This window comes from Melanostigma gelatinosum (assembly GCF_949748355.1).
Source record: "Melanostigma gelatinosum genome assembly, chromosome: 8".
In the NCBI taxonomy this organism is placed as follows: domain Eukaryota; kingdom Metazoa; phylum Chordata; class Actinopteri; order Perciformes; family Zoarcidae; genus Melanostigma; species Melanostigma gelatinosum.
Window position 1 is genome coordinate 22,891,303 of NC_136641.1, and position 27,872 is coordinate 22,919,174.

At 43.5% G+C, this 27,872-nt stretch overlaps 2 protein-coding genes across 5 annotated transcripts; one reads left to right on the forward strand and one right to left on the reverse strand.

Annotated features, from left to right (window-relative positions):
* The first annotated feature begins 2,494 nt into the window (after positions 1–2,494).
* gls2a (glutaminase 2a (liver, mitochondrial)) lies at positions 2,495–12,871 on the forward strand. Its single transcript, XM_079273196.1, has 18 exons — positions 2,495–2,802; positions 3,704–3,791; positions 5,351–5,472; positions 7,024–7,153; positions 7,229–7,308; positions 7,437–7,600; positions 7,964–8,022; positions 9,064–9,096; positions 9,199–9,257; positions 9,343–9,409; positions 9,533–9,583; positions 9,874–10,050; positions 10,143–10,274; positions 10,369–10,461; positions 11,016–11,077; positions 11,372–11,448; positions 11,559–11,622; positions 11,718–12,871. The coding sequence occupies exons 1-18, from the start codon at positions 2,591–2,593 to the stop codon at positions 11,872–11,874; spliced, it is 1,827 nt and encodes a 608-aa protein (XP_079129322.1). The 5' UTR covers positions 2,495–2,590; the 3' UTR covers positions 11,875–12,871.
* Positions 12,872–13,022: 151 nt separating this feature from the next.
* LOC306780745 (post-GPI attachment to proteins factor 2-like) lies at positions 13,023–27,299 on the reverse strand. 4 transcript variants are annotated; one of them, XM_079273197.1, is made up of 9 exons: positions 26,943–27,299; positions 25,057–25,183; positions 24,735–24,818; positions 24,407–24,575; positions 23,633–23,882; positions 23,415–23,521; positions 14,721–14,829; positions 14,513–14,644; positions 14,173–14,312 (listed from the first exon to the last, which is right to left on the reverse strand). In XM_079273197.1, the coding sequence occupies exons 4-8, from the start codon at positions 24,572–24,574 to the stop codon at positions 14,514–14,516; spliced, it is 765 nt and encodes a 254-aa protein (XP_079129323.1). In that variant the 5' UTR covers position 24,575; positions 24,735–24,818; positions 25,057–25,183; positions 26,943–27,299; the 3' UTR covers positions 14,173–14,312; position 14,513. The 4 variants fall into 4 exon arrangements, with proteins under 4 accessions (XP_079129326.1, XP_079129323.1, XP_079129325.1 ...); XM_079273199.1 differs by lacking the exon at positions 25,057–25,183; XM_079273198.1 differs by lacking the exons at positions 24,735–24,818; positions 25,057–25,183.
* Positions 27,300–27,872: the final 573 nt, after the last annotated feature.

A 27,872-nucleotide genomic window follows, 5' to 3' on the forward strand; every position in this document is an offset into this window, starting at 1 on the left:
TGTAATAATATCACTTTTGTCGCAACAAAGGGAATATAAGTAGCATTGATGAGAAACAAAACCCAACAGAAAAATAGTGAATACTTAAAAACTGTCATTTACAGGTAATTACCAATGCAACAAGGCTATATAGCCACGCCAGCACCCCCGTGAGGCTGTAATGCTCATCGCACGCCTGAAATGAAAATTGCTTGAATTGCATTTGCTGCTCTTGTCTTTTTTTGGGGGCAGAAAATGTTAAGTTTGGACTGAGGGCAATGCTAGAGCAACAGCAAAGATATGACCTCAATCAAAAGAGTTTGTCGTTTGTAGAATGGCTATTTTAGGGCATCTTAGACTCAGTTTGTCAGCCTCAGTTTTACCTTGGCAGACTTGGCTCAACTTACAGACGAACCCCTGGAGGAAATATCTGGCTCTTTAGCTGCTAAATGCTCCACTATGTTCAGCAGCTAGTCTGTCTGCCATTCGCTGAGCAGGTAGAGAACAGTGGGTTTTTAGAGCTTTTCCCCTGAAAATAGATGCCGATACTGCTGAGAGCGGTGAGAGTAGTTTTGCTGTCCAGCCGTATATTTTTGAGGTCCAGAGGGGCTTTGGGTGATTTGGAAAAATAAGCATCAATCCCATGAAAATGGCAGAGTAATTGGCGTAATGTGGATAAGTAATGTGTCCCGCTGCTTTAAATTGCTTTAGTACTAATACATATCTCTTACAGTGTTTATTATCACACATTTTCAAGCATAAAGTGTTTTAAATAGTTTATGAATAACGATTGATAGTCTACATCTTTGGCCATCTCTTTTTAAGTTACTGTTATTTGTTTTATGATCCATAATGAAAATGCTATTCCAAACACATTTCAGCACTTACTACACCCCTAAAACTGTCGGTCCAAAGTGGTCTCTAAACCAGGGCTTTACCCACACCTCCAGATTACTGAGCCTGAATCAGAGCACCAGACCCGGTATGTTTCTTTTCCTGTGTGAGGTGGAGGGGGGAAGAGGTTAAGTTTGTGCAGGCTTGGTGAGTGCAGTGAGGGGGGCTTTCTCACACAAGATGGAGGATGAAGGGACAAAGGTGGCATTCATTGGCCCAGGAATGGAAAACATTTTCGTCTGAAAACAGAGAAGCTACAACCGGCAGAGGTAGCGCAGAGAGGCCACTGGTTAGCATGCACCCCTTTGGAGGAGTCACACGCCTAGACATGCAGAGGAGACCACCAGAACCTATAGGACTTGTTGATTTGGTAATGGAGATAATACCATGTCACCCTCTGGAGTCTGATTGGAAATGAATCCCGCTCAGTCAGCAAACATTAGAAGGGTAGAACGTGAATGTTTAGCATGTGTGTGCTGTGAATGTGGACATGGGCGGGGTGGGCTATCACCTGGATCCTTGATCTCCTGATTGATTTAAATTGCCTTCATAATAACCACCTTAAAAAGAGGAGGAGGAACAAGATAAATAGCAAACGATTAATATTTCCAATTGAGTAGTAAGTAAAATCCTTTATCTCAGTGAACAACTGTCTTTACTGCGGAGCCTCTCACGCAGCAGCTGACATCAAAGACAGGAAGCCAGGGCTCAACCTCAAGAGGTCACAAATTATACACTGGATCGTGTTTGAAGCACCAGGAAACCTGCCAAAACAAACCTATGGAGAGGAAGGATCTCAGACACACGCCTGTGATGTGTGCTATCAACAAAACAACAGAGAGTCTGAGAACAGAGACTGACCTGAGCGCAGTGTCCTGGAGTGAGTACGCCACCTAGAGGACAACATAGTAAGGTTTCAGTGCGTCAGTGTGGGAAACTCACCATGGGGTGTCACCATTTAACAGCAGTAGAAATGATTCTCTAGTGTTCTGATACCGACACCTGACAAAGTAAATGTCCCATGAGCACAGAGAAAGATGATGTAATATACATTCCTTATGAGCTAACAGTAAAAGTAAATTGGATTATTGTGATTATTATTATTATTACTGTCACGTTATTATTACCACCAGCATCACTTTCAATACAACAAGCACCATCATTGTAATTGTTAACAATAATAATAATAACAACAATAATGTTGTTTTTGTAGTCGTAGTAGTAGAAGTAGTTCTACAGCAAAAGCTTTGTAAAGCTACATAATTAACATCACTAAAAGTTGCAGAAAGAAAAACTAATTTTTAATCAAATATATAAAAGTATACAATTAACAGAAGTCAAGGCGTTGATTGGTCTTATTTCAGTGATAAGAGTTAAATGAACTAGTTTGCTGGTACACGTACACTCTTCCACGGCCAGTTTATGTTGAATGCTGCAATGTTTGAAGAATAAAGCTTGTTTGTGGATATGTTTGAGCTCCTCCCAGCCTTTTAACCAAAGTTTAAGTTATTGACCCCACCGTCTGAACCAACGTGCTGCGCGTGTCACAGACCCGCCCCCGAGCCACAGCCTGTACTTGTCCAGTTACTTTGGACAGCAGCTGTCAGTAAAGCTCAGAGGACCGAGGAGCATTGGTCACAAAGAATCTCTCCATCGGCTGCTGGGAACAATTAATCCATTCTGCACCATTAAAGATTAAGCTCTTTGGTTAGTCACAATGCACTGCCTGAAAAGTCTAAGGACAACTAACCCGGGAATCTTGCAGCTCTTTAAAAATGCAGGGATCTCTGCCAGAGTTGGAGCTGACAGCATTGTGTTGTCCCGGACGCAGTCGCCTGTGTTTCTCCCTTGCTGGGCCGCAGCGTCACCCCACACCCACAGAGCCTTCCACCACCAGAAGGACCCTGATGTGGACCCAGGACACCCCAAGTAGGTCACAGTCGGCCGTCTGTAAAAACGAATACATCACCATTAATTAGCCCAAATATTCCCACGTGGTATTCCTGATTGAGCTGTCGTGTACCTCGCGTTATTTGTCTCATTATTAGCTTTGATATAGTAACTCCTACTACCATATCATACATCATATATTGTGCAGTAAAGTCTTAAAATGTTTGTTTTTTGCCTGGAGCAGGTTACTCCGAAGTGCATATGTGATATGTTAAAAATCAGTCAATAGCGGTTCTGATTGGTCAATTGCGACATTCTACGCTTTGTTATTTCTTTTTGCCGATTCAAGATCCCTCCGCCAGGCTGCTCACTCCTTTTTGGCGTCAGTTTCATTTCGCGAGCAGAGGCGGAATGGTTGGCATGGTTCTTCCAACAAACGGTTTCAATTAAATACCGCCTCTCTCAAACACACACTTTATGTGCAGAACCAGGTCAATAGATGGATGTTTGCCAGTATTTTCATAACTGGTCGTGTTATTGGCATCAACTTTTGCTCATTGTTTTGAATTGACACATTGGAGCCAGTCCAAATTCAAAGATCACGACATACATAATATGTATGTCGTGAATATTATTCACGATATATACATAAATATATAATATATATATATATATAATATAACATTATAATACAATATTATATATTATTTATTATATATATATATATAATATATTATAATATATATATATATATATATATAATATATTGTATTAATATATAATATATTATATTAATATATAATATATTATAATATTATAATATAATAATATAATATATATATATAATATATATATATAATTATATATATATGTTATATATATATAATATACATAATATGTATGTCTGTAATATTATTGTGTTTGTCGTCTCTCTTGGCAGAAGTAGGTTGATGTCCAGTATGGAGGACTTGCTTTTCTACACCATCACTGAAGGCAAGGAGATGATCCCCCTGTCCCAGTTCATCTCTGTGAGTGAACAGCACACTCACATTTCCTCTGTATGAAATGTGTGGCCATACTCACTAACACACTCTGCCCTACAGCCGTATTGCATTTCAGAAAAGCACCCATGACTGTCGTTAAACAATCCTTGGGGAGTGATAGGAGCCCACAACTTGAACCCAGAACGTCTCCAGCTGTATGCAGGGTCAAGTTTAAAAGGTGTTTCGGAACTTTCTCACGTAATAGGACTAAATATAGTAGGCGTGACACTGAGGTAGTCACCACTAGAAAACAATGACAGTCTCATTAGATTAAACAGCGGAACCTACGGACTAAGGTAGATTATAAGGCACATATCTCCCTATACATGGGCCCACACACACACACACACACACACACACACACACACACACACTACTGAAGAGATGTCAAGCTTCTGTGAACTCGTGCCATAGTTCATACTTTCAAAGTTGTATTAGTACATGTCTTGTAAGATGAACAGGACACAGACTCTGTGGTAACTAACCCGTTATTGCAAATCAACAGAGCCTCATTTAGCTTCATGTGGTGCGACCTTTCAGACACAAAAAAAAAGCAGACATGGACATTTGGTAACCAATAGGTGTCTCGGGCATCTCTGTCATTTTTAAATGGGGGCATGCATTCAGGAGAAAATACGTGTGTCAACACAAGTGGCTTTGTGTGGCGCCACGGATGACTGGATGTGTTTGAAGAGATGACTGGGTTAGGTATCAATGCGTGTAGATAACTGCAAAAAACATTCATCCGAACAAATCACTTAGACTCATAGTCAGCCTACAAGAATGTTTCTGGATTTAAAAAAAAATTATAATTGTTTTTAAAGACAGATTCAGGGTTTGTTTACTCCATTTTCTTTTGTTGTGTAAATAAGCTAATTTGCATTGGAAATTAAATGAATTGTTTTTGAAAAAAAGAGCAAAAAATTCCAATCATGGCTGGTTAAAATACAAACAGCTGGCAGTGAATTGTATGGCAAATACTGTAGTGCAACTTAAGTAATACATTATACAGAGGAAGGTAAATATCTTCTCCTAAACCGTTTACATTTTATGTTTTTATATAATATATTTTCTGTGTAATCTTTTTTGTAAAAATATACTGTATAGCCCCCTGAAACACGATCATTGAAAATGTAAGTGAAGATTCATTATTGTCTCGATTAATCGTTGAGCGGCTCACAAACCTAAACAAAATCGAATCGCAAGGTCGTCAGTTTGGTACTCATGGTGTCCCCAAAATAGATGCACGTGGTTCAGTGACTGTCAGCTTGACGTGTGACTTACGAGGTATTCCAGCCAGCTGGTGCACGCCTCTATTTCCTCCTTATTCCCATGTGGGGCGCCCCTGAGCCTGTGAAGGCCCCTAACAATATCCATCTACACATGCTCGATATCCGGCCAATTGACATTACATCACCACTGTTGTGCATGACACAAAGTGTTTGATAAAGTTTGTCATCTACAATTCCCTTCTTCTTCTTCTTCTTCTTCTTCTTCTTCGTGTATTCTTTTGCTCAAAACCACCTCATCCACTTCTTCTCCAGGCTTTGAGAAAAACAGGTTTGTTGACGTCTGACCCTCGGCTCCGTGACTGTGTCCGTCAGATGCGACAATCCTCACGTGACTCTGTCGGGCCACTCATGATGGACAAGAAGCTGTTCAGAAGGTGAGAAAAGTCTTTATTTATGGAGACATGGTAATGCACACAGTTATTCAAAGGGGGAGTATTCAACCTTTGCCTGCATGTGAGAAGCAGACAGAACACCCTTGTTGAAAATACACACTCTAATGTTGTTTCTCATTGCATAATCTAAATATTAATTCACAATTAATGAATTGGTTCGTTAGGGTCTTTCACACTTTTTTGTGGTTAAGTAAAGGAGTAACAGGAGGAGTAGTCTGTGGCCAGCGATATTTGAGTCCGAGAGACAGAGACGTGCGTTTTATGGCTAACAGCTGCTACTCACCAAGTTCACATGCACACATGGCAGCCAAAGCAGTAGAGGGTGCGAAACGACAGAGGGGACTCTGGGACTGTTGATTAAAGGGCATCATTCTGGTTGAGCTCCAGACTGTTGCATTACAGAAGTAGACTCAAGAGAGCTGTAAGCTCCATGCAAACGGCATCATTTGTAAGTGTAATTCAGTCAGTCTCTGGAACAGCAGAGGGTCACACAGTCTGGCAGTCTTCGTCAAACTTAATTGGCCGTGTCCATCTGTCTTTGCTTGTTTTCTTTGATTTGTGAGGTTATCCTTTTCCTTCAGAAAACTTAAGAGCTCACTATGCTTCTAGAAATAGAGCTTTTTTTTTCTTCGAAAGTGACCCATATGAATAATGCAAGCTCTCTCCGCTCTCTTCTCCTGGTGTCCCAAAACCTCATGCTAGCATCGCCTTGGATCAGCGAGGGGCTGCAGGCCAGATATTTTAGTTCAGACCAGCTGTGAGAGAACGCACATAACTTTCCTTGAGAGCTTACAGCATTGCTGACAAATTATAGCAATGGAAATCTATAATAACTATTACGATCTGCTGACATAGGCCATATTGTTTCAGTCAAAGAAGCGAAACCTTTTTGACCTGGACTGAATTCAAGCAAAAACATGTGAAGTGTAAGTACAGGAGGCTAATATTACAACGCCTGGTGTTCCTTCTTAAGTTTAAAATGATGTCATATTTAAAAAACTATAATTCGTTAGGAACTAGTTAACATAACTGTTGGCTTAGGTACAGAGGTTAAATTAGCCATACTAGCCTTTGTTAAAGAGCTTAACTTACTTCTATAAAAGTGTTGAAATTACGCAAAAACGTACCTGTGGTGGTTTCTGGACATGCAGATAGATTTGTTTTCACTGAGATATTCGTCTCAGAGATTTCTGCCTCCACTCCGATGCAATGGAGGGGAATCAAATTTTATTTGAGAATCTCATAAATTACATTTATGTTGATTGTTACTCTGGACAATAAACAAGACACACTCTCAACAGTTGTTATGGGAACTGTTTTTTTCAGTAGAAGGTAGTTTAACTGCACTACAGGGCAAAGACATTGAAAAACTCATTATTTTTTTAACACTCTGAGCACCAAAAACAGAATTAGATTTTTCAACTGTCTCCGAGTGGCGGCAGAAATCGTAAAGGCTGACATCTTAAAACCTGGGTAGATAAAACTGAAGTGATCTGCGTGGTGACTTACCACTGTGGCTGCGTCCTGTTGCAGGTGTGCTGGCAACAACATCATGCTGCTGACTAAGGCCTTCAGAAAAAAGTTCATCATTCCAAACTTTGATGAGATGACCCAGCAGATCGATAGGATGTATGACAATGCACAACAGCAGGAGGCAGGACAAGTAAGTAATAAACTAACACACGCAGACTGATTCATTGTCTGCTCGTTCATTAATGCAACACATGTCTTCATGCAGGTAGCTAACTACATTCCTCAGCTGGCTAAGTTCAGCCCCGATCTGTGGGGAGTATCTCTGTGCACAATCGATGGACAGAGGTACGGTTCCATCTCCATTTGAATGAACGTTTCCATTCTGAGACCATCCACCGTGTGTATCCCCTCACTCACACTCCTCCATTTTTGTTTGTCGGCGTGCTTCTCCATTACATCCTCGTGTAACGCAGACACTCTGTGGGTGACACCAAGGTTCCCTTCTGTCTGCAGTCCTGCGTCAAGCCTCTGGAGTACGCCATCGCTGTGCACGAGTTCGGCAGTGAGTACATTCACCACTTCGTGGGCAAAGAGCCCAGTGGATTCAAGTTCAACAAACTGTCACTAAATGACGAAGGTAAGCGGTCGAGACTCCGGTTACCACTCTCCAGTTATATCCCCTCGACACAGAAACAAGCACTGACAAATATAATCAGCAAACAAATCCTTTTCAGCCCTTGATCAGTATTTCTACAGAGGTTTCTTTGTTGGAAGAGCAAATAACAAGCTCTCATTTTATTGGAAAAAAGGTTTTGTACCTTTGTAGCCATTTGCTATTGCATACTCCCATCTGAAGCAGATACATTGTACTTCATGTGTTCAGCTTATTAGCTGATGCTATTAAGTCCCTCTGTTGAAATATTGCCTCCAATCTCAGCAGTTTATTGCTCTTGTGGTTTCGGGGCAAATGAGTGATAAGATGCTCTTGTTTCTTGTGCAGATAAACCACACAACCCGATGGTGAATGCCGGAGCTATCGTCATCAGTTCTTTAATTAAGGTGAAACGGAAATCACGAGATCACTTCCTCTCGTGTATATTTTGACAAATTTCAGTCATCGTAGCAAATGCTTTACTTGCGACTCACAAATGTATTTGAAATTTGCTGACACAAATGATTGTGAAACGTAACACTGCCACTATTTGCAAACTGTGTGACAGTTTGCACAGAAATCTAAATCATCAAAAATGTTTAAATGTTTTTAAGGCCCAAACGATCATTGGACTGAGTTGAAGTTCAGTGAGAAGTCACAGAATTGATTGAAAGCTGAAGCAATCAGTGACGTCACACTCTATCGAATCATTCTATTGGCTGGTAACTTGGCGTCCATCGCGGCTGGACTATGGTCATCACCATCTGACTGATCAGACTGACATATTTGTGAACTTTGGCCTTGTTGTAAGCGGAGTTTAGCCATATATGGTTGTGTATTTTTCCTCTGTGGAGTTTTCCTGACATTTCCCAGCTGTCTGAAGAGAAACTCTGGACTTTTTTTATCATATGTGTGTCAGGGTCAGGAAGGGATACTGTGTGTGGGCAGTGTGTGCTTCTGGCCAATTGCAGCCCTCAGAACAGAAGGTGTGTTAACCCCCCTCGCTTGTGTGTTGTGTGCGTATGTAGAGGGTTTACACAGTGTGTTCCTATGTTTGCAAAGAATTCATATGTATACATACTGAGGAGGTTACACACTTAAACGATTGATAGTTTACGCACGGGACAGAGAAAATACAAAGCTGATAAAAGCCGTTATTGACTTTCTGAGCAGCTGTACCTAGAAAAGTAGAATTGACACAAATGTATATGTTTTGTTGAATAACTATTTGTCAGGGCACCAGAGAGCAACGACCTGGAAAGAAGGGAATCAACTCCTGTTTTGGGCATGAGCTTTAGCCTGAGGTCACCCTCTCAACTCACAGTAATATTTGATATCATTAACATTTATAGGTCGAGTCATTAAATAGGAATGTGACTAGGGTCCCTATTCTTCAGCTTTACAATTGAGTTATAATCCCTTTCTGTTTTTTCCCTCTCTGTTGACAGCCAGATTCAAATAAGGCAGAGAGGTTTGACCATGTGAGTAAATGCTTTTTATTCTTCATTTTCAAACTTTTTCTTGATTTCACGTATTTGTTTGGTCGTCCTACTCCACCGTTTTTAAATATGATGTGATTGCAGGTAATGGAGTTCTTGAAAAGGCTGTCTGGTACAGAATTTGTGGGCTTTAGCAATGCAACGTGAGTGCTGCGCTTCAAGAAATGCTCAGTGTCCCGTGTCACGTGAAATGTCTACATTTTCTAAATTCCTGTTGTCTTCTTGCAGTTTCCAGTCGGAGAGGGACACGGGTGATAGGAATTATGCAATTGGTTATTACCTCAAAGAGAAAAAAGTGAGTTTTTCATGTTTTATGTTTAATTAACCTTATATATCGTAAGTGCTTGTTCATTGCTCAGGTTTTTATTGACATTGAATATCCTGATGATGTGCTGACTCCTGATTTTAATCCTTGTAGTGCTTTCCTGACAATGCAGATATGACAGCAGCCCTCGACTTCTACTTTCAGGTAAAACTCTTTGTCTTTCACATCATAGAGTACTGTTTCAAAGAAAGGTTCGTTGCTTTTGAAAATAAGTCTATACTCGTTCTTGTCGAGAGTTAAATGAGAAGATCGATACCGCTCTCATGTCTGTATGATAAATATGAAGCTACAGATATAACATGTTCATTTTCCAGGCTAGCTGTTTCCCCCTGCTTCCAGTCTTTATGCTAAGCTAAGCTAACCATCCAACTGTTGGAAATAAAGCAAACAAGTGTATTTCCCAGAAGTCAGCATTCCTTATCATGTTTTTCCAGTTGTGCTCCATCGAGGTGACCTGTGAGTCAGGAAGTGTCATGGCTGCCACACTGGCCAACGGGGGTATTTGTCCAATCACAGGCGAGCGTGTGCTGAGCTCTGAAGCCGTTCGCAACACCCTGAGCCTCATGCATTCCTGCGGCATGTACGACTTCTCCGGACAGTTTGCCTTCCATGTGAGTCCCCTTAGATCCTGTTGCTCCGAGTGGTGGCACGACTTGAAACATTGAATCCAGGTTGAGAGTTTTTGTTTGCTCCTCTTGTTCAGGTGGGCTTGCCTGCTAAATCTGGCATTTCGGGTGCTGTTTTGCTGGTTGTGCCCAACGTCATGGGTATGATGTGCTGGTCTCCACCTTTAGATCGGCTTGGAAACAGCGTTCGTGGCATTCACTTCTGTCAGGTATGCAGTCGCCACCACAGTTTTATTGAAATTCATCTTAAAATGTGTCTGCATGCTTCAAGTATTACACTTCAATCAACTTTTGATTCACTAGGAGCTGTTGTCTCATTTCAACTTCCACAATTACGACAACCTGAGACACTTCACCAAGAAGCACGACCCCAGGCGAAGATCGGATGAAGAACCCGTAAGTTCTGTGTAACAAGTGTGGAGGCTGCAACCGTCATTCAGACCAGTAGGAAACATGCAGTCTATTCCTGAAACGTCCTGGAACATTTACTGCATGGGCTCATGGAGCAAACCAATCACAGACTCCACTGATAGCGTATTTGAATCTGCGACTTGTTTCCGGTTTGCATTTTCGTCAATGCTTCCCCTTGTTGAATATTTAATGCATTACAACAACATTGGCACCGGACAAAAACAGCTCCCTGCCCGCCCATGTTCCTGAAAAAGTTAAAGAGGCGTTTCCGTCACGGACACGAACCTCCGTCCTTGCTCCAACTTCTTCTTCTTGAGTTTTATGGCAGGAGTGTTGCATTCTCACCATCAGCTGGACTGTCAGGTTAGGTGTCTGGCAGGTTGTCCCAGGAATTTACTGGGAACTATGTGTGAAAAAGGATGATGAATACTATGAATACTTCTCGGGCCGATTTAGGAATAATGCAGAATAATTTTGATGTAAAAAGTTTAAGAAGCAGTCAACTCTCGTGCAGTAATGTTTGCCTTTTGATCCATTAGAACAAGTCAGTGGTAAACCTGATGTTTGCAGCCTACAGTGGTGACCTCTCTGCTCTGAGGAGGTAAGTAACATCAGAAACATTGCCTTTCACTTCTCATAACAAAGCTCCGACACCAGAGTATATAATATAATATATATGACAATATCATCCGTCTGTTAATTATGAAGCTGGAGCCAGGAGCAACTGGAGCAATGTCCGCTAACAACTAAATACAGACGAGCGAGAGTGTGAACTCTTTGCAAGAACGCAAAAAAGCGTATTCCCCAAAATGTTGGAATATTCTTCTTGACTAGTTTCGGAGAGTTTGCCATCACTCGAGTCAACCTTTCCACGTGTCCTCTGTTGTCCCGCCAGGTTTGCCCTTTCAGCTGTGAACATGGAGCAGAGAGACTATGACTCTCGCACAGCGCTCCACGTTGCTGCTGCAGAAGGTGACACTTCATTATTAGTTCATTCATTCTACGTTCAACAATCTCTGCTCTGATATTCAAACAAGAATAAATGAAATACGGCATTGGGCTTGATCACATTTGTCTTTCAGGTCATGTGGAAGCCGTTATCTTCCTAACTGAAGTATGTAAAGTGAATCCCAACATGAAAGACAGGTAGAGATTTTAAATCAAAAACGTATTCTTGGATTAAAAATGGGAGATAAATATGTCTATTTCCATATGAGATATTACATTGTGTTTTCTATCAGATGGGGGAACATACCTCTAGATGATGCCATGCAGTTTGGCCATGATGGTGTTGTTTCAGTCCTGCAAGAGTACCAGCGTGAGTACACTGACAGCAGCGCAGCTTGTGCCACAGAGGAGCAGAAGACCCCGCTGGACACGTTGAAGAGCATCGTCTGAACCACAAGGGATCAGAAGGGTTTGTAATGGAAATCAATCTATTTTATTATGAGAGGACTAAAAAGGACACGGGACGATTGAGAGACCTGATAAATGATTGTTTATTTTTGATATGGTAATAGATGTCATATAATATATTTAGACTGTTGAAAAGCTATTCAGTGCGGGATTAAGTCCCTCTTTGATGTATTCCATAACAATGTAAAGTATCAACAAAGCACTATATAAGCAGGCAATCTGTTGTTTTATGTGGAGAAAATAATACATTAATTTCCTCAATTGTTGCAATATTAATGAATCGTTTTTTGTGTGCTCAGTTTATGACATAAAATGTGATGTAAATATCTAATATATTGAGCCTACGTATTGTTAAAATATGGAAATATATTTTGCTTCATCAATACTTCATTTAGTCAGGGGATTTTATGCCTTGTGTAAATATTCCCAGAGCTGCTTCATTAATTAGTCTAACTCAGCAGGTGATTCAGTAGCACTTGTGACTTTAACGCTGAAAGGTTTCATTGTGGTTTATTCCACTTCATTTAGCCCACAGGCCAGTTTATTCACTGCAGAGACCTCGTGTTGATGTGGTTGTTTTCTTTTTAGCTCTTTATTGGTCACTTGTGTATCACAGAGACATCTGTCTGTCTCAGGCACTGGAAACTGCACATCTGGGTTATTCCAACACAAAACATATAAAGTTTATGCAAATGAATGTTGCAAACTAGACACACAGATGTGTTTGAAGTGGTCATTTTTTTAATTAAAGCTTTTGAATGGTTAGTATGCAGTACTGAGAAACTCAGACACAAGTAAGTCAACTCAGTCATGTGATAAACATAAAATGTAATATTGTTCAATCTCAAATGCATTTTTATGAATTGTGTTGTATTTCATTTAACTCAGTGAAAGGCGGTGAAATGATTCCTCAACTGTACTTTAGTCTGTCGCTGTAAATATGCATCATTCTGGTGTAAATAAAAGCAGTTTCAGTGAAGTTGTTTTATTAAACAATATACAGTATGAGCATGAGACTGAAAAATCTTTGTAACTGTGTAATACCAGAACAAACATCACAGTTAAATCTTCCTCTCAAAAATAACCACACATCATTTTCATGTCAGCTACTCTGAGAGGTAATACATGAGGTACACACAAATACAGTCGTGATTGCATGAGGCTGGATGACATACACAAAGTATGAACTTGCATTGTCATAATTGTTGCTACTGTACCAAGCGCAGTCTCATCACCATCACAGTTCATCCTGCTTCACTTCAGGCCTTCGGGCTCCTCCAGACCAGAGTGTGTGAGCAGCTCCCCGTCCCAAAGTCCAAATGCGGGGCAGAGGGTAGTCTTGAACTGGGCCCTGATGCTGTAAATGATTGCATGTTTTTCGACGTCCATCAGCTCCAGAAGGCCCGCTTCGTAATCGAGCAGGATGCCTATGCGTTCTGGCTTGCCCACCAGCGCCACGGGGACTATCTTGTTGCTGGTCATAGCAAACCACTTGCGCTGGGCGTAGCCAAATACCCAGGAGGAGCTGTTGGTGCCCACACAGTCCTCTCTGGACATCAGCGCTTCGGCCACACCCAGGCGAAACTCTTGAGACTTTTTGACCGTCACCTCCCAGTAGTGGCGCCCGCCGCTGATCTTCTCATCGCCAAACACGACGGCCCAGTCTCGGAAGCGCTCTGGGTTGCTTGGCACGTGGGTGGGGTCCAGACCCAGCATGCGGTAGATGACGGCAGTGTTTTTCTTGAAGAGGTCCAGACTGCTGTGAGCCGTCAGCTCATCGAGCCTGAACTGGAGATCTACAGAGAATAAGAAAAAAAATGTGGCGATGACTTTCAGCTTCAGATTTAATGGAAGCCTAATTTATCGTGTTATTAGCATCTAAACAAAGTTATGGCTCTGTTTAAAACAATTTGACAAGTGTGTCCACCAGAGGAAACTTGCTCAACGTTTCTTAGACTCACTTTTGTTTGCTTATTTGGTTTGCCAACAAGACGTGTTGACTGTTACTTCTTTACAACCCATTTTTAGCGAGCTGCTTGTTGTGACAGGAAGGACCAGTTATAACAGGAACGGTCCAGAACAATAACAAACATTAGTCATTTGCTGTCAGTAGCCGTGCCTTGCCTGCTGGGACACTGACCTCTGAGCTGCAGCTCAGAAGCTAACAAACTATTCGTATTATCTTTTACAAAACATCCACTCACTGTTCGCCGTCGAGGTGGACAAGTAGCATCTCCTCGGCCTGTGTGTGACTGACAGGGAGGTGACAGTTCGTCCTGCCAGTCGACATAGACGGGCTGCTTTCACGGGTATCGCCATGTTTTTCAGTGCTGCCGCTGCTGCTGCTCACGAGTGCTCTTCGTCTTCTTCTTCTTCTTCTTAAAATGTAGCAGACGTGCGCTCTGTCGCCCCCTGCAGGCCTGGAGAGGAACACCACAGACCCGCCACACACAATAATGAGACACATCAGCACCAAGAACAGCGTGAAGGAATGCTCAACGTTTGCAACCGTTTCACTTCTCAGTAAGTAAACCTCTGAAACCCCAACTGACCCTGACTTTATTTGACTGAATTATGGGAAAAATGTGAATTACATGAGATTCACAAGACATCTCAGTACCTCAGTACCGCTTGTCCTCGGGGAGAGTGGCCATGATCACCTCTTTGCTCCCGAAGTCCCAGAAGGCCGTCATGTGGAAGGCCATGTTGGAGAAGACCACCAGGTATTCACAGAGGGCGAACAGGGTGTAGACTGGAGAGCACAGAGAGCACCAGAGAGTCATCCCCCCCCCCCCATCAACAAACAACAGCTGATCCTGAACGCTCACCTCCGGTCTCACAGAACTTGTTGTGGCGTGTGAAGAAGTATGCGGCAGCCACACAGCAGCCGAAGTTAAACAGGAAGAGACGCAGCTTCCAGCGGAACGACCTCACTTCCTGGAGAGAGAATTTAAAAACGTATTTATAGATTAAGTACAGACATGTGATGAGAAACGGGGTTTTCTTGTGATCATTACTTCATTTCATTGTCAATTAATAAGCCAACAGTGACTACGTTTACACCCTCAATCATATTCCACGATTATTCTGAATAAGACAATATTCTGAATTTAACGTGATTCATGTAAACATCATATTATGTTTGTATATTCTGAATTATTGTGAATGGATGATGTTTATATTAAAACATGTGTGATGTGTTGATATTCTCCAGGTTCTAGGATCACTCTCTGGACATATATATCTATACATATATATGTACAGCGGTGTTGGGGTCTGATAAATGGCTTCAACATGTGCTGTGGACAAAGACAATCAGGCCTTCGCTTTTTCAAGCAAAGGTCTCATCCTGACTTGTAGTTTGAGGAGAGCAAAGGGATTTCACACTCAGGTGTGAATTCCCCCCCCCCAAATAACCAGGGTAACCGCGGCAATCTCATTGGCCGAGAGCCAAGAGACCCCAGGACCCCTGTGGTTCGACCTCTGTTCTATAAAACTATATGCCGCCCCCACTTCTAGGCTTTCCCCCTTCGACCTCGGTTGAGTTAGGAAGCACACCACGCTCTCTTCGCTCGGACACCCCCCGTCCAGGCCACAGAAGAACCAACTTTCCCCGCCAGCGCAACGCTGGCCACGAGGAAGCAACGGCCCTTCAACCCTACTCAAACCCTGACAAGCCGTTTCGCTGGATGAAACAGCCCGCGATAACGAATCTGCTTCAGCGATCAGTTCAGCGCTTTTTGCTCCTTTTTCTTTTGGTGCACACATTCCGGCGAAGGAAAGACGACAACGCCTCCCTCCTTCACCGACGATTCCCGGTAAGACGCACGGACCACGCCGTCAGCCGAAATTAGATCACCCTCCCTGCCGCGAGGACAGATCACGTCTGCGTTTGCTCCAGAGCGAGCCACGCCACGACAGACCGAAACAGCGCCAGCTCAACGCCGCGCTGAGAAGCACCCCCCCCCTTCCTCTCGAAGAAAAAGGACAACTTTGCTCACGAACCCTTCAACGTTGCAACGAAGCATCTACAAGTAAGATTCTTGGCATTTGGGCATAGCTTAGCTTAAATTAACTTAAGTTTAATTCAGGCCATTCATGTATATGTTGATATTCCCGTGTTTTTGGTGTGTTTAAGACTGTCGCGTGATATTGAGGTATTACGCAATCATTACGGAGCAGAGAAGCTCCGCTGTATGTGTGTATCAACTATGACTGTTTGCTTGGGATTTATTTGATTTCTTTTCATTCATTGTCTTCCACTCCGGGTGGAAGTTCTCTTTTCATTAACTCGACTCGGTGAGTGAGCTGAGGTGCGTGGCTTATCACGGCATAAGTTACCGGCAGTTCCAAGACGACAGCGGTATATTTATGCACGATATAACCAGCACTCAGGCTCCCTACCACATCGCACGCCGAAGCGTGATTCACTTCGAGTTCTCGCTCCCTTTTTCTCGTCCCTCCTTTCACGAAAGACGCACATACACATAGCTCCTAGTTCCACTCCTGGGGAACCTCGTTCAAACGAGCGCCTCATATCACGTGCTGCCCAGGCACACGTGAGTACATACAGCAGCCTAACTGCCATTTTGTCCGGGTCCCTCGACTCCGCCATCTTTGTAGTTTTTAGCTGTAGTTCTTAAGGCCCCTCCCCTTTGGCCCGCGTCACTCGACGCCGCCATCTTTGTAGTCTTTAGCGTAGCTGTAAGACTCCCTCCTGTTCACCCACAGACACACACACACACACACACACACATACACACACAGACATACACCCTCATCCATTTTATTCATTCTTTAGTTTAGGCATATAAAATCGTATGATAACGTTTGTTGGTTGCACTATTAATTGATTTGATAATTTATTATTTTGATTCAATAAACTCTGTTATACTTTCAGGAGCAGTCGTCTGTGATTACTTGTGCATATGTATTTGATAAGACTGTATGTAGTAGCCGGTGCTCGAACTTGAAAACCTTCACTGTCACTGAATGTATAGTCATACGCAGACTATTGACATTATGAGTGACTACTAATTATGAGACTTAGTTTTATCGTTTGGTTATTGGTCCCTGTTCGCAGGGTGGTGCCCCGTTTATATTAATAATCATTAATAATTGTTACATACATCAATAATTCTATTGATGTCAAGAATTCAGTTTCTTAAATGCTGATAACCCAAACACGCTCCTTTAGATCCCAACATAATGGTGCCCCGTGTGAGGCTACGTTATTCCAGTTTTGTTACAGTATATATGCACATTAATCCATAATTATTTTTGAATAATTAATTTTCCAAAAAATTTTTTTTTTCGAAAAATTATTTTTTCTTCTTCTTTTGAATGATCCAAATTCCTGAAACTTATTTCCCAAAATAGGTAGGCTTTGATCTTCAAAATCTTGTCTTATTGTAATTAAATTTTTGATTTTAAATCCAGATTTTTAATCTTAATCTTTAATTCCCTTCTCGAAATTTTATTTCGTTTCCAGGTTTAATTATTCGTTTCATTTCTTAAAACTAACAGCCAGCTGTGTAGTAGATTTGATTGTTTATTTGTAATACCTTGCTTGCTTTCTTAAATCCCTCCAAAGAAGTTACACACAGCTGTCACAGGCCCAAAGTGCTAAACCACATTAGCATTTTCGCACCTCTGGCCGCAAAGCAGTAGTGATACCTCAGAGCAGCAACAGTAGAAACGTAAGTCACAGAGCTAGACATTTCACTGTGCGCCTGCATGAACCGTAACACTAACAGTAATTAACATCTAACAGTAGAAATCCTAAGTTACAGAACTAGACATTTCACTGAGAACCGTAAACACTAACAGTTTCCGTTCTAACACTAGGGAATTAACAACTACTGGGAGTCGCACTCATTAGAGAGAATGAGCAACGAGAAATTCCCCATTCCTGGAGCTGTAGCTCCAGAAGACACCGCATTACGAGATGCGGTGGCTGATGTCCTCGGACTCACAGCAAAGGAAAGAGAGTACTTTGCAAAATACACTGCTGTCCTATGCGACGAGCAATTAGAGCAGCTGGTGGCTTATGTAAATAACCCAGCAGGTAACAGAGAGCGCCTGATTCAGAACGTAATCGGCGAAATACTGCTCATCTACCATCAGAAAATGCAGCTGCAAGCTGCCCGAACCCGGGCACAGAGCGACGAGCAGCAACGCGAGATCTGGACACTCCGAACAGAGGTTCAGGAGTTGTCACGTGACTGTAGAGCCCTACAGTCAGAAAATAGTAGCCTGCGCAGTGACCTCAGAGAGGTCAACCTAGAACTCTCTAAAGCATCAGAGAGTGATGACAAACTGAAAGCGCTTCAAGGTGTTCCAGCAACCCCGGTAGGTACTGCTACCCCCTACAGAGCCTTTCAGCCCAGTCATTTCTTGGTCTCGGCTCCCTCATTCCCCGAGACCCGAACCACCTTGCATTTCGTGAAAGCGACATCCCCAACCAGGAGGAGAGAGGACCAACACCAGGTCCTAGACTGCCCAGGTGGCTTCAAAACCACCTCAGGCGACCGCAATCCTCCACGCAGTTCACGCGCGTGACAAGAACTGACCCCATCCCCCTCAGGGAGGGAGGATGATAGTCGTTACCACCATCGCGAGTATGGAGACTCAGACGACTCGGACGGCCCAGGCCCCATCAACTTTGGAGGCCTGCGTACTCGACAGATTGAGCCTCTGGTAAAAGACGTAGAGCGCTTCGATCCCGATAATCACGACTCGAGCAGCGATGACTACCTAAGGGAGATCGATTGCTGCCTCCTCGACCTATCACGCGAAAAGCTAAAGCTAGTGTGGAAAACCACAGCGCGAAGCGTCCACGCTTTCGTGGAAATGCTCCAGCCGAGCATCCGCGACCGCTATTCATCCCTTTGTCACGCCCTTAGGGAGGAGTACTCCCTGTACACCGACCCAGCTTCTGCCACCCTCGGCGCCTTTGCCATTTCCCAGGAAAGGCTAGAGTCTCCGAGAGACTACTTCAGGCGCTTGAGATCTGCGTACTTCCAAGGACGTAACGCCCCAGGTCTAAAAGAAGACCATGCCTTCAAGTCGCTATTCCTGCACAATCTCCACGACAACGTGAGATACGATGTTACCATGCACTGCAGAACGAGTAACCTCACCATGCTAGAGATTAGGAAGTACGCGCAACTTGCATGGAAGACACGCGGACGGCCGACAAATCGGTACGAAGACACCGCCATAGTCTTAGGCATCCAACAGTCGAGCGACTCCGACCTAGCGTCGGAAGACGACGAGAGGACTTGGCCTACCGAGCCCTGGTCACCCCCGAGGAACAAACGACCCTGGCGGTCGAAAGACCAACGGAACCAGGGGGGTGAAAGACGCCCTCAAGGGCAACACATCAGGTAACGCTGACTCGCAGCCCACCTGACTAAGCCGAGTGACCTTTCCCCCTGCTGCCAAGTCGACGTGGAAGGGGGGGGGAAGAGAACTCGGCACACTTCCGGAAACGACCACTCCCATTTCGCACCTCGTTCTTCAACCTTCTTGGGCGACCTTGTTCGCAAAGGCAATGCCCGTTATGTATATATCTATACATATTCTTCAGTCTTACTGGGGGGTCATAACACTCTTGCTCTACCCGACTCCGGGTCAGAAACGAGCCTCATGTGTTCCCCCACCTTTTCGCATACACCTCTAGGGTGCCACAACCTTAGAGGCCCTTCGAGCACCCAAGCTCGTAAGATCTTTTGTCAACTAAGCCTTCTTCTCCTGCTCTGTCAGCATGAGCCACCTCCAGCTTGTTCCACGAAGCCACCGCCTTCTTTCAGCCGAGTCATCGGCCGGTTCTGTCAAGTCGCCAGTGCCGTAGGTAACTGAACTTGACCTGTGCGCCGGACCTGTCTCCATCTCTAATTAGGAGGGTGGGGGGAGGGAGATATCACCAGCCCGCCATGACACACTCCAGAGTGAAACTGTTCGCGACGTTTCCCTGAGTGCTGACGGTAACGTGGGATATCCGCCCTCGCCACTTGAACAGCGCGAGGGGGGTGGGATCTCTGACAACAGAAACTTAGAGAGATGCACTTCACAGGAAGTACACTCTAATCTCGCCAGTGCCGAAACCAACCGGCAGAATGGCAGCTTACTATTGACTACTAACGTTTAACTGCATGCTTCAACTCACCCTGTAGACATGCACTAACCGCTAACACATCCAACTTCAACCAGAACAGTTGCATGACCTGACAAACCATTGTGACTGTAAACTGATGCTCCACTCTCATAGAGAACCCTTTGCATGCTTTATAGACTCTACCAGAAGTAACCAAAGAGGACATAACCTCTGCCGTAGCAGTCAGATTTAACCCAGGACCTCATCCGAGAAGGCTCAGCTGTCAACAGCTGAAGCAGCGAGAGACCAGCCTAGCTAGTCACACTAGCCGTGCTAACGAAATCTGTAAATCTGCTACCACTACTGTTATGCAACCCTCACAGGTGCCTCTGGCCTATAGTCTTGGCAACGCAACTCCAATATCGATAGATTCCAAAACTTAGACACAGGACTCGCTCTAAATCTACCGATTAGAGAGAGGTAGACGCACATATCATGTACTAATAGATCCAGAAGCGACAGACTAACTGGATTCCCTCCTATTCATAACACCACGTAGCCAACCTACGACTGCTCCGCCGACGGACTCCAGTCCTGTCTAGGAGTTGAACCAGTAACCACTGTTTGCCCCTCACCTGCTTCTTGTCTTTCTATTCTTTCCTTCTCTCTCTTTTGTGTTTTGTTTTGTTTATTTGGGTTGTTACTTTCTTTGACACTGTGCCACAATGCTAGATTATCACAACATCATAATAGCGATTGAATTATTTGGGAATAATGTTTTGCTCACCTATGATTTGAATTGTGTATGATAGTAGATGTAGGTAGAAGTAGTTAAAGTCATCTGCCCAGATGCCACCTTAGTCATCTGCCCAGATGCCAATGAACTCTGAACTTGAACACCATGAACTTGACCACTATGAACCTTGAACTCTATGAACAATGAACACTGCCTGTTTTAACCACTGCTTTTGGTCTCAGGAGCACTTGGACTGTCTCACCTCTTCAGGTTTCCCCACCACATGGATGCACATGCCAGCCCTTGGTTTGCTCTAAAGACCGAAGCCAACATCTCGCTCTTCAGAACAAAGGGGGGATGTTGGGGTCTGATAAATGGCTTCAACATGTGCTGTGGACAAAGACAATCAGGCCTTCGCTTTTTCAAGCAAAGGTCTCATCCTGACTTGTAGTTTGAGGAGAGCAAAGGGATTTCACACTCAGGTGTGAATTCCCCCCCCCCCAAATAACCAGGGTAACCGCGGCAATCTCATTGGCCGAGAGCCAAGAGACCCCAGGACCCCTGTGGTTCGACCTCTGTTCTATAAAACTATATGCCGCCCCCACTTCTAGGCTTTCCCCCTTCGACCTCGGTTGAGTTAGGAAGCACACCACGCTCTCTTCGCTCGGACACCCCCCGTCCAGGCCACAGAAGAACCAACTTTCCCCGCCAGCGCAACGCTGGCCACGAGGAAGCAACGGCCCTTCAACCCTACTCAAACCCTGACAAGCCGTTTCGCTGGATGAAACAGCCCGCGATAACGAATCTGCTTCAGCGATCAGTTCAGCGCTTTTTGCTCCTTTTTCTTTTGGTGCACACATTCCGGCGAAGGAAAGACGACAACGCCTCCCTCCTTCACCGACGATTCCCGGTAAGACGCACGGACCACGCCGTCAGCCGAAATTAGATCACCCTCCCTGCCGCGAGGACAGATCACGTCTGCGTTTGCTCCAGAGCGAGCCACGCCACGACAGACCGAAACAGCGCCAGCTCAACGCCGCGCTGAGAAGCACCCCCCCCCTTCCTCTCGAAGAAAAAGGACAACTTTGCTCACGAACCCTTCAACGTTGCAACGAAGCATCTACAAGTAAGATTCTTGGCATTTGGGCATAGCTTAGCTTAAATTAACTTAAGTTTAATTCAGGCCATTCATGTATATGTTGATATTCCCGTGTTTTTGGTGTGTTTAAGACTGTCGCGTGATATTGAGGTATTACGCAATCATTACGGAGCAGAGAAGCTCCGCTGTATGTGTGTATCAACTATGACTGTTTGCTTGGGATTTATTTGATTTCTTTTCATTCATTGTCTTCCACTCCGGGTGGAAGTTCTCTTTTCATTAACTCGACGAGTGAGCTGAGGTGCGTGGCTTATCACGGCATAAGTTACCGGCAGTTCCAAGACGACAGCGGTATATTTATGCACGATATAACCAGCACTCAGGCTCCCTACCACATCGCACGCCGAAGCGTGATTCACTTCGAGTTCTCGCTCCCTTTTTCTCGTCCCTCCTTTCACGAAAGACGCACATACACATAGCTCCTAGTTCCACTCCTGGGGAACCTCGTTCAAACGAGCGCCTCACATCACGTGCTGCCCAGGCACACGTGAGTACATACAGCAGCCTAACTGCCATTTTGTCCGGGTCCCTCGACTCCGCCATCTTTGTAGTTTTTAGCTGTAGTTCTTAAGGCCCCTCCCCTTTGGCCCGCGTCACTCGACGCCGCCATCTTTGTAGTCTTTAGCGTAGCTGTAAGACTCCCTCCTGTTCACCCACAGACACACACACACACACACACACACATACACACACAGACATACACCCTCATCCATTTTATTCATTCTTTAGTTTAGGCATATAAAATCGTATGATAACGTTTGTTGGTTGCACTATTAATTGATTTGATAATTTATTATTTTGATTCAATAAACTCTGTTATACTTTCAGGAGCAGTCGTCTGTGATTACTTGTGCATATGTATTTGATAAGACTGTATGTAGTAGCCGGTGCTCGAACTTGAAAACCTTCACTGTCACTGAATGTATAGTCATACGCAGACTATTGACATTATGAGTGACTACTAATTATGAGACTTAGTTTTATCGTTTGGTTATTGGTCCCTGTTCGCAGGGTGGTGCCCCGTTTATATTAATAATCATTAATAATTGTTACATACATCAATAATTCTATTGATGTCAAGAATTCAGTTTCTTAAATGCTGATAACCCAAACACGCTCCTTTAGATCCCAACAGCGGGTAAAATAAGTAGTGAACACGTCACCATTTTTCTCAGTAAATATATTTCTAAAAGGTGCTATTGACATGAAATCTTCACCAGATGACGGTAACAACCCAACTAATCCACACATACAAAGAAATGCAAACAAATTACCACAGAAATTAAGTTGTGTAATAAAATGGAATGACAGGGAAAAAGTATTGAACACGCGTACTGAAATAGATTTAATACTTCGTACAAAAGCCTTTGTTGGTAATGACGGCTTCAAGACGCCTCCAGTATGGAGAAACTAGTTGCATGCATTGCTCAGGTATAGTTTTGGTAAAATAACGGTGACATAGTAAGTTGATGTCGTACGGTGCTTTTAGCTCAGAGCAGCTTGGTTTCAGGTGGTGAACTTTTGTTTACCTCCGGGTTCCCATAGTGTCTCCTGATCACCTGCCACAGTCGGCACGTAATGAGCATGTGCAGCAGCGAGCTCCCGATGAACACGACGAAACCGGTTTTATGAACACCTGCAGCACACAGACGGGTTATTAGAACACTTTCATCTCACACACACACACACACACTTATACATGATAATAAGCTGTCTAAAGATTTTAGAAATAGTGTATTGTACTTACTGTAGGTTTCGGTGGACGACACGTATGTGAGCAGCAGCAGGCCGGTGTTCTCGGTGAGGCTGCAGAGGAGAGCCAGCCCGCTCAGCAGCAGCTCCGGCAGCCTCTTGGAGAAGCGGCCGCGGTAGAAGCTGAAATAGGCGACGGACACCAGGTAGCGCGGTGCCGAGTGAAGACCGACGCAGCAGCGCCAGATGTAGCACTCAGGGACGTGGCTGATGGCGGCGCTGATGGACGGGAGGTAGTTTGACACCTGAGGGCCAAAGAGGAAAAACACACACGGACGATTATTTCAGCTTTTCTAACAGGAAACAGATCATATCTTTCCTACTATTAGATCTGGTCATAATTTAATAGTTTGTATTCTCTCCATTTATTGAAACTACGGTTTAAAAGTCTGTAATCTCCAGAGAGAAAGCTTGATTATATGATCTACAAGTCTGTCATCTTGTAGAAAGTCTCTATTAATAATAAGATGTTGTTTAGTTTAGTAGACGGAGAATAAAACTCTGTTCAAAGAGACAAAGATCCTCTGAGCAACAGATGAACGAGAAGAAATCAGCTGGAAGCTTATATTTAAACAGGAACAGCTTCCTGTTTCAGTGTCAAGAGTTTCACAATAAAAGCAGCCTAGAACAAGCTGGAATTAACACAGTAGCAACAGAAGGTTAGTGTAGAGTCAGCTGAACTAATCACAGTTTAAACCTCTTCAATCAGAGACTAACTATATTGAGAGCTCTGTTGTGGTTTCTTTTATGACACCAGGTGATCACTCACATGACAGTCAGTGTACGTGGCGTCCTCAAAGTGGTACACGAGTGAGATGAAGAGGCAGGCGATGAAGCCGGTCAGAGGGAGCAGCACCGTCCCCACAATGAAGCTGGTGAAAGGGAGCCGGACGAGGGGCCGGCCCCGGTCCAGGCTGCTGTACGGACCCTGGAGCATCCTGGGTAAACACAACAGACGGTGACGGATAAGAAAACACTTTAAGAGGAACTACGGGATGTTTTTTCCCACCTGGACTCTTTAAACACTAATACCAATAATAGCTGAGATCAGCTGATAGATAGTTCTACAGCTGTGAATGGTGTTGTTGTTGACATACTGTATGAATAAAGTAGAGCTTTAGACCAGTTTTGAACCTCTTCACCGGAGACCATCGACGTGTCTTCAACGGAACGATGCTGACCTGGATATTACACAATATTGTTTATATATTGCCATAACCCAAACAACAATGTTTTGACCATGATCGTATTAGTACAGCACATTAACTAACACACGTCTACTGTTTACTGTTCGTAACATGCTAACGCTACATGCTAACAAGCTAGCAGCCTCGCCCGCATGATGAGCAACATGATATTAATGGTATGGTAATGATATTTCGGTTTGCAATATTGGAATAAAGTAGTTAAAGTACTTACAGAGTACGTCGTTAGCGTGAAGCTTCGTTTATTCTGTCAGCTCATTCACTTCCTCATCACTCAGTAAGAGCTAGCTAGCTCAAACCTTGTCGTGTTTCCAGCCTCTACCTTAGAAAAATGCAAGAGTCTGTGCGCATGCGTATTCCAGCAGTAAACACAGAGTTGTATTTTAGTGAACATACAGACATAATTGTTGGAATGCTGTTAAGCATTCCAACTATTGTTATCCTGTTTCTTTATTCAACTTCTTCTATTTCTTCCGTCGCACCGCTTCTCCTCCTTCATTTTTTAAGCTACAGAAACCGTTCAACTATTAAAATGTTCAGCTCTTTCACCAGAGGTCTGCTATGACTTTTTATATTTCTAACCTTTAAACTTTTTGAATTATTAAGCTTTTTATTTTCAATGGGATCTCTATGGAGAATATTTTCAAATGGCTTCAGGCACACAGGTGTTCGCGATTGAGCCAATTAGTGATGTTGATAAACACAGACTCACAGACACACACGCCCACATACACTCCTCTCTCTCTCTCTCCGTGTCTCTCATACAGTCATTCAGGTCTTAGGGATCTTCAGAGGTCTTCCCCCCCCCCCCCCCCCACACACACACACACACACCCCATTTTAAAATAAAAGCCGCACACACATGATTTGTTGCAGCTGTTACGTGTTGCATCTCGGCCAATCAGACATGAGTATTCTGATAAGTTTCCTGATTCGAGTGACATTTACACACACCGCGACACAAGAGGGAGAGACGAGGAAAGACATGGCAGAGCAGGACAACAGTCATGTAAGCTGTAAAAGATAAAACATTGGACAATCTCCAAATGAGAAAGTTTGCCAGAGATATCAGAGCCTCTCTCTCGCTCGCTCTCTCTGCCTCGCTCTCTCTCTCTCTCACAAATTCTTTCTTCTCTCTCTCTCACACAAATTCTTTCTTCTCTCTCTCTCTCTCTCACAAATTCTTTCTTCTCTCTCACAAATTCTTTCTTCTCTCTCTCACAAATTCTTTCTTCTCTCTCTCTCTCTCACAAATTCTTTCTTCTCTCTCACAAATTCTTTCTTCTCTCTCTCTCTCTCTCACAAATTCTTTCTCCTCTCTCTCTCTCTCTCTCTCACAAATTCTTTCTTCTCTCTCTCTCACAAATTCTTTCTTCTCTCTCTCTCACACAAATTATTTCTTCTCTCTCTCTCTCGCTCTCTCTCTCACACAAATTATTTCTTCTCTCTCTCTCTCCTCACAAATTCTTTCTTCTCTCTCTACGTTAAAGTAACCAAAATCGCGTCTCTTTCAACCTACAACTGAACAAACCATCAATATTTTAAAAGAAATTGGTGTTTTGTGACAGGTTGATATTGTAACCGTAATTTAGCCGGTTTAAAACACGTTGAAAAAAGGTCTTAGACGTTCAGGCTCCATTTCAACACTTTTTCAACCAGATATCAACGTTGAAATCCGGGTTCGTGCTCACTGGGATGTCAGTGGTGGAGGAAGTAAAAGTACACACACCAAACTGTGAAAATACTAAAAAGTACAATATGTACCCCTGAGATGATGTACAGCAAAAAGTACAATATGTACCTCTGAGATGTAGTACAGTAAAAAGTACAATATGTACCTCTGAGATGTAGTAGTAAAAAGTACAATGTTTATAGTGGACAAGTATGAAGTTGCACAACATGGAACTACTTAACTAATGTACAAGTACCTCATATTTTTACTCGAGTAAATTACGTCAGGTACATTCCACCACTGGTCTAACGTACATCATCAGTTATGTTTACCTGTCCAGGTGATGCAGTGAAGTTAACGTGACGTTATCTTCCACAGGTTATTGTTAGCTAACAGTTAGCTTCAGGTTATCAACATAAAACACTCACCTTTACAGCTCCGCAGGCTCGTGCGACCAGGTACTCTGCTTCACGCGCATTTGTTTACCTTTAACTTGAGTTTAGCCTAAAAGAGCTAACCCTGTTAGCTTAGCTTCGGGAGCTAATGAGCTAACATAGATAGCTAACGTTAGCTACCAACTTCCGTCGGCTTTAATTTGTAAAACAATTTCTTCGCCAAATATGTTAGTTCTCCCCAAAAAGCTGTGTTCAGTTCAAAGTCGCTGACATACTTTGGCCAAATCCCCTTACGGACTTTGAGGCGCTTCCGCGAAGTCCATGAGGGTTTAGGGCTGTCCCACTGTCAAATCATCAAGTGTTTGAGGGCACTCTCGCAGACATTTTGAGCCCTTTATGAACCCTTTCCGTAAGTCAGCATGGTATGCTGATTTAGCCTAAGGAAATTACCCACAAACCATTGCAATGTGACGTTAAACACGGGTAACCAGTGGACGCATGGAGGCGTAAACAAAGAGGACGGCTCACGTGTGTTCAGCCAGTAATAATACATTTCCTCAGAAACATTAAGGGTTAAAGATGGAACAAAAAATAAACATGAAATCAGAGGATATTTATTTATTAATTCATCAAATATTTGATTTTGTCATTGAAGCTGTTTTGACAAAAACGAGTAAATAGATAATATGAAGTTACCTCTCATCATGTGAGAAAAGAGCCTGAAGACGTTCACATCAGGGAGTACAAAATATAAAATAAATACCTACAATTATACATCATATTTGTTGTCGTTTTCATAGTAACGTGATATGTTGCAGCAAAGGGCTGCACCATTTCAAGCCCTCACAGTCTCTCACGCTCAACCACTTACCAGGTGACGTCAATAAGTCCTTGAGGGTTCAGGGTTTGAGGGTTTAGGGGGGACATTGGGATTTGGCCAGTATCTGTTTGGTTTATGTTCCG

Bases quoted from the DNA above. Each gene is read 5' to 3' on its own strand.
- gls2a (XM_079273196.1), top strand. From the start codon at position 2,591: ATGCACTGCCTGAAAAGTCTAAGGACAACTAACCCGGGAATCTTGCAG. The intron at 9,584-9,873 runs GTAAAACTCTTT...ATGTTTTTCCAG, and splicing joins CCCTCGACTTCTACTTTCAG to TTGTGCTCCATCGAGGTGAC. The intron at 10,275-10,368 runs GTATGCAGTCGC...TTGATTCACTAG, and splicing joins GTGGCATTCACTTCTGTCAG to GAGCTGTTGTCTCATTTCAA.
- LOC306780745 (XM_079273198.1), bottom strand. From the start codon at position 24,574: ATGCTCCAGGGTCCGTACAGCAGCCTGGACCGGGGCCGGCCCCTCGTC. The intron at 23,883-24,406 runs GTGAGTGATCAC...TTTGGCCCTCAG, and splicing joins CCACGTACACTGACTGTCAT to GTGTCAAACTACCTCCCGTC. The intron at 14,830-23,414 runs GTAAACAAAAGT...TTCTCTCTCCAG, and splicing joins GACACTATGGGAACCCGGAG to GAAGTGAGGTCGTTCCGCTG.